A 6,000-nucleotide genomic window follows, 5' to 3' on the forward strand; every position below is an offset into this window, starting at 1 on the left:
CCCCAACTTATCCAGGTAAATAAAGATCTCCTGTGTTTCCACTAAAAACTACCCGGGTACACTTAGTTCTTCTGGGAACCTTTCGTAGTTCTTCCCAGCTAGGTGGGACTTTTCCAAGTGACCAGGAACCTTTTCTGGGGTGAGCTGTTCTGTCGAATGCTGATTGGTTGAACGCAGTTGGGGGCATTCCAGAAACTTCTCTTTCAAACCTACAACCGCCATGGAAATATATGCAGCGACTTGTTTATTTCTTATTTCTTGTGTATTTCTATTAAAACAAAATTGACACCGGAGAGAAAAAAGAATGAAAGGAGCTTTCGATATGTAGGAACTTTTGTGAGGCATCTTCGTGCTAAAGAATGCTGATCAGTGGAACTATTTTTCAGTGTTTTACCTAGCCAAAGTCTTAAAACTACAACCAGTTTATTGTTGTTATTTTTACAAACTTTATTTAGATACCCGAAGCTACGTTCATTATGCTCATTTAAAAAAATTATAGAAAAGAAAACTAATTTTTATGCATATGTAAATTTATTCAGTTATAAACATTAATTCACTTTCTTCTTTCCTTCATGGATCTAAACTTTTTACCCCTGCCGGTATTTTTTTCTATATTTTTATTTAATAAGTTGTAGGTGTATTTATTTCAGTAGAAAAGTGTAAAAAGTGTTTTGCTTGGGTCATGAAATGATGATAATGGTGTGCCAGGGCATACATACATATGACAAATTTAATTGATTATTCTCACTTGTATGTAGATCATCAGTCATTTAAAAACCGCCACATCTACACTTTCATGGCAAATAATGTCAACAACCTTAGCATTTTGCAAGTTAGTTTCAATGTCATTTAATACAGTGGAACTCAATGCCTCGAGCATTTCATCTCTGGCTTTGTGAAGGCCGTACGCTGTGTGTTCCCCTTTAAGAATGGCGGTGTGTGGGGTGAGTGACGCGTGTAAGTGAGTGGGCAACTTAGGAGAGGGAGCTCTAGTATGTTCAGGAGTGTTAATAGCATGGTGAATGGCCGCTTGGCTTTGTGGAAAACATAAATAAAGAGTTATAACGAATCGACGGCCTCGTCCTTCCGACCAAAGAGCGGAACTGTAGGGAGCCAAATTGGAAGGTGTTTCTTGGTGCCTGGTGAGGCTGGATCTTTGAAAATCAGTGCACCTGATCGTAAAGGTGTCCTTTTTCTTAGCCCGTTTACATGGCATGCAAAGCATATTTCCATCGTCATAAGTGAGCCATTTGCTGAAAAGTGGCTTCTGAAACCACTTTTCATTGAAGCTTCGCTTTTTGGGTTTAATGCTCTCCATGACGAAAACAATAACATGACAGACTCCTAATACCGAAAATGCAGTATTTGCGATCAACATACTTGCCAACCCTCCCGATTTTCCTGGGAGACCCCCGAATTTCAGAGCCCCTCCCGAAAATTTCCCGGGGCAACCATTCTCCCGAATTACTCCCGATTTCCACCCGGACAACAATATTGGGGGCGTGCCTTAACGGCACTGCCTTTAGCGTCTTCTACAACCTGAAAATGAGACTATTATATACTGTATGTCTCAGTTATCCATAGGTTTATTTATAACCCATAAAGTACGCAGGCACAGAGCTATTTCTCAGAGTGTGTTTCTTCCAGCCGGCACGTTAATACACTGACACACAACATCCGGATTCCCATCATGCAATGCTTCAAAACTACGGCAAGTAGTAATGTCCAAAAACATAACAGACACGAAGAACGAAGAAGAGACATGGCGACGACTAGTAAGAAGAAGTAAGCTTGCAAGTTCCAAAATGATTGGAAAAAAATTATTTCAGTTCATCCAGGACAGCTCGAAGGGGAAGAGGTATGCTGCCTGCAAATGTTGTGGATCAGACTTCTCCATTGAATACGGTGGCCGAACGGATATACTCATTCATGAACAGATATATATATATATATATATATATATATATATATATATATATATATATATATATATATAAGAAATAATTGAAAATATATCTCCCCCCATATCCCGAATTCGGAGGTCTCAAGGTTGGCAAGTATGGCGATTGATAAAACGGCAAATCAAAATTTAAGAAATTGTCCTGGAACGTGCATTACTTTGAAATCAACCAACAATGTATAATTAATCATTTGACCCAGAAAATATGGACAAAACAAAAAACCGGCGGAAAGCGATAATCAGTGAGAAAAAATAAATAAATAAATCTGTGTCAGGGGGAGGCGAACGGACTTCCGAAATTTCGTGTCCTTTCCGATTTCAATGCGTAAAAAGACACAAAAAGTGCGTTCACGCCAACACTTTTATGTTGTATATTTACTTTATGTTGTATATATTTGCTGCGATGAGGTGGCGACTTGTCCAAGGTGTACGCAGCCGTCCGCCTGAATGCAGCTGAGATAGGCTCCAGCGACCCCCAAAGGGACATGTGGTAGAAAAAATGGACGGATGTATATATTTGATAATGCATGTTAAAGGCCTACTGAAACCCACTACTACCGACCACACAGTCTGACACTATATATATCAATGATGAAATATTAACATTGCAACACATGCCAATACGGCCTTTTTAGTTTTCTAAATTGCAATTTTAAATTTCCCGCGAGGTATCCTGTTGAAAACGTCGCGGAATGAAGACGCATTTGATGACTCGTGCGCGTGACGTCTTGGGTTGTAGCGGACATTTTTTTCCAGCCCGATCCAAGCTATAAGTAGTCTGCTTTAATCGCATAATTACACAGTATTCTGGACATCTGTGTTGCTGAATCTTTTGCAATTTGTTCAATTAATAATGGAGAATTCAAAGTAGAAAGATGGAGGTGGGAAGCGGTGCACTGCAGCTGCCTTTAGCATCACAAACACAGCCGGTCTTTCCTTGTTTAAAATTCCCGAAGGTGAAGCTTTACTATGGAACAGAGCGGTCAAGCTAACATGGATCCCGACCACATGTCAACCAGCAGGTTTCGGTGAGAAAATTGTGGCTCTTACCGTTGACATCAGCGGAGCTTGCGCCATGCTGCAGCTGCGTGGCTTTCTTCCCTCAGAGACACTGGCGGTCACAACACCCGTGGCCACACCCCTCCGACTTTCAGGTTCTCTATAATCTCACGAAAACACTAGTAACACAATAGGCAGACAAGGGATTTTCCAGAATTATTTTAGAAAATGTGTCTGATAACATCTGAATCGCTCTCACTGCCCTCGCCTTTTTTTTTTTTTTTTGCTTATTTTTTCTAGTCCTTCACTCTCATTATCCTCATCCAGGAATCTTTCATCCTCGCTCAAATTATTGGGGAAATTGTAATTTTGTCGGTCCGAATCGCTCTAGCTGCTAGTGGCTATGATTGTAAACAACGTGAGGATGTGAGGAGCCCTACAACCGGTGACGTCACGCGCACATTGTCTGCTACTGCCGGTACAGGCAAGGCTTTTTTATTAGCGACCAAAAGTTGCAAACTTTATTGTCAATCTTCTCTACTAAATCCTTTAAGCAAAAATATGGCAATATCGCGAAATGATCAAGTATTACACATAGAATGGACCTGCTATCCCCGTTTAAAGGCCTACTGAAATGAGATTTTCTTATTTAAACGGGGATAGCAGGTCCATTCCTTGTGTCATATTTGATCATTTCGCGATATTGCCATATTTTTGCTGAAAGAATTTAGTAGAGAACATCCACGATAAAGTTTGCAACTTTTGCTTGCTAACAGAAAAGCCCTGCCTCTACCGGAAGTCGCAGACAATGACGTCACATGTTGATGGCTCCTCACATCTTCACATTGTTTTTAATGGGAGCCTCCAACAAAAAGAGCTATTCGGACGGAGAAAACGACAATTTCCCCAATAATTTGAGCGAGGATGAAAGATTTGTGTTTGAGGATATTGATAGCGACGAACTAGAAAAAAAAAAAAAAGTAAAAAAAAAAAAAACGTGATTGCATTGGGACGGATTCAGATGTTTTTAGACACATTTACTAGGATAATTCTGGGAAATCCCTTATCTTTCTATTGTGTGGCTAGTGTTTTCGTGACTTTAACAGTACCTGATAGTCGGAGGTGTGGGTCCTCGGGTGTGTTGACGCACAGTGTCTCAGGGAAATCGACGGCAGCTTTATGGGCGGCACAAGCTCAGCTGATCTCCGGTAAGAAGCGACTTTTTACCACAATTTTCTCACCGAAACCTGCTGGTTTACATTCGGTCGGGATCCATGTTCGCTGTGATCCATAGTAAAGTTTCACCTCCGTGAATTTTAAACAAGGAATCACCGTGTGTTTGTTCGGCTAAAGGCTAAAGCTTCCCAACTCCATCTTTCTACTTTGACTTATCCAATATTAATTGAACAAATTGCAAAGGATTCAGCAACACAGATCTCCAAAATACTGTGTAATTATGCGGTTAAAGCAGACGACTTTTAGCTGTGTGTGTGTGTGCGCAGCACTCATATTTCCTAACAGCCCGTGACGTCATGCGTACACGTCATCATTACGCAACGTTTTCAAGAAGAAACTCCCGGGAAATTTAAAATTGCAATTTGGTAAATTAAAAAGGCCGTATTGGCATGTCTTGCAATGTTGATATTTCATCATTGATATATAAACTATCAGACTGCGTGGTGGGTAGTAGTGGGTTTCAGTAGGCATTCCATCCATCCATTTCCTACCGCTTATTCCCTTTTGGGGTAGCGGGGGGCGCTGGCGCCTATCTCAGCTAAAATCGGGCGGAAGGCGGGGTACACCCTGGACAAGTCGCCACCTTATCGCAGGGCCAACAGAGATAGACAGACAACATTCACACTCACATTCACACACTAGGGCCAATTTAGTGTTGCCAATCAACCTATCCCCAGGTGCATGTCTTTGGAAGTGGGAGGAAGCCGGAGTACCCGGAGGGAACCGACGCATTCACGGGGAGAACATGCAAACTCCACACAGAAAGATCCCGAGCCTGGATTTGAACCCAGGACTGCAGGACCTTCGTATTGTGAGGCAGACGCACTAACCCCTCTCCCACCGTGAAGCCCTCAGTAGGCATTTAAATAAGAAAATCTCATTTCAGTAGGCCTTTAAATACCTTTATAATGGTGGCAATCAATAATGAGCGTTATTACTTTGCCAATGCTTGTATTGAAAGCCATTAGATTGAGCACTGGAAAAAAAGTGGATCTAATGTTTATGTACCCCAGTCACGTACGCAGGGGTGCCGAAAAGGGGGGGTAAAGGAGACAGATTCTAGGGGCCCATGATGGAGGGGGGCCCAGAGAGGCCCCTAATGATGATGAAATTATGTGTTGGGGCCCCTGTAAAGATTCTTTTCATGGGGCCCAAAATCCCTAGCGGCGCCCCTGCACGTACGTGGAAAGATGCACGTCCGTACGCAGACACGCCCACCATACCTGCTCTTTGCGCTTCTGCCAGCGTCCACAGGGGCTCTCCTCCAGGATCTCGCTCTCATCCTCGCTCTCCTCCTCTTTTCCTTCCGATCCCGATTTCCTCTCCGGGACGGACATCGTCATTTTTTCAGGCTGTTCGATGGCAAAGTGCAGCCCGCAGTATCAGCACGAGCACCGACGCGCTCTTGCCTTGTTTTACTGCCGCGGAGGCGGGATGAAAGCACCACGGGACGACGCTGATGCCGGCGTGACGCTCAAAACATCTCAACGGGGAAAATAAAGATGCAATACTTAGATTGTCCTCCTGGTAAAGAGAGACGCCACGCCTCCTTGTAGATAAAAAGCACACCAGATGGTCGCAACTCGCTAGCTAGGAATGAAATACTCAAGTCAGGCTGCGAAACCCCCGAGCCTAACTAGCCGCAGGCGGTCCACGCGAGGCGGGTTCGACGCAGAAAGCTCCCCGGTCAATGCGGTAGCTCCATGGCTCGCTGGTTTTTATGGAGGATGATTTATGGTCCTTGCCGATAGGTGCAAAGCTCCGAGTGTGTGTGTGTGTGTGTGAGTCTCTGTCCAAGCCAGCAC

General features: G+C 43.4%; 1 protein-coding gene across 2 annotated transcripts in view; it reads right to left on the reverse strand.

Moving 5' to 3' along the window:
* nrbp2b (nuclear receptor binding protein 2b) overlaps positions 1-6,000 on the reverse strand; it is a 42,317-nt gene extending 36,317 nt beyond the window's left edge. Inside the window, exon 1 of one of the 2 annotated variants that reach the window (XM_061921715.1) lies at positions 5,419-6,000. In XM_061921715.1, the coding sequence (XP_061777699.1) occupies positions 5,419-5,538 (120 nt within the window). In that variant the 5' untranslated portion in view covers positions 5,539-6,000. The remainder of the gene's footprint in view (positions 1-5,418) is intronic. The other variant, XM_061921716.1, reaches the window with a different exon arrangement.

The sequence above is a fragment of the Nerophis ophidion genome, linkage group LG15 (assembly GCF_033978795.1).
Source record: "Nerophis ophidion isolate RoL-2023_Sa linkage group LG15, RoL_Noph_v1.0, whole genome shotgun sequence".
Classification (NCBI taxonomy): domain Eukaryota; kingdom Metazoa; phylum Chordata; class Actinopteri; order Syngnathiformes; family Syngnathidae; genus Nerophis; species Nerophis ophidion.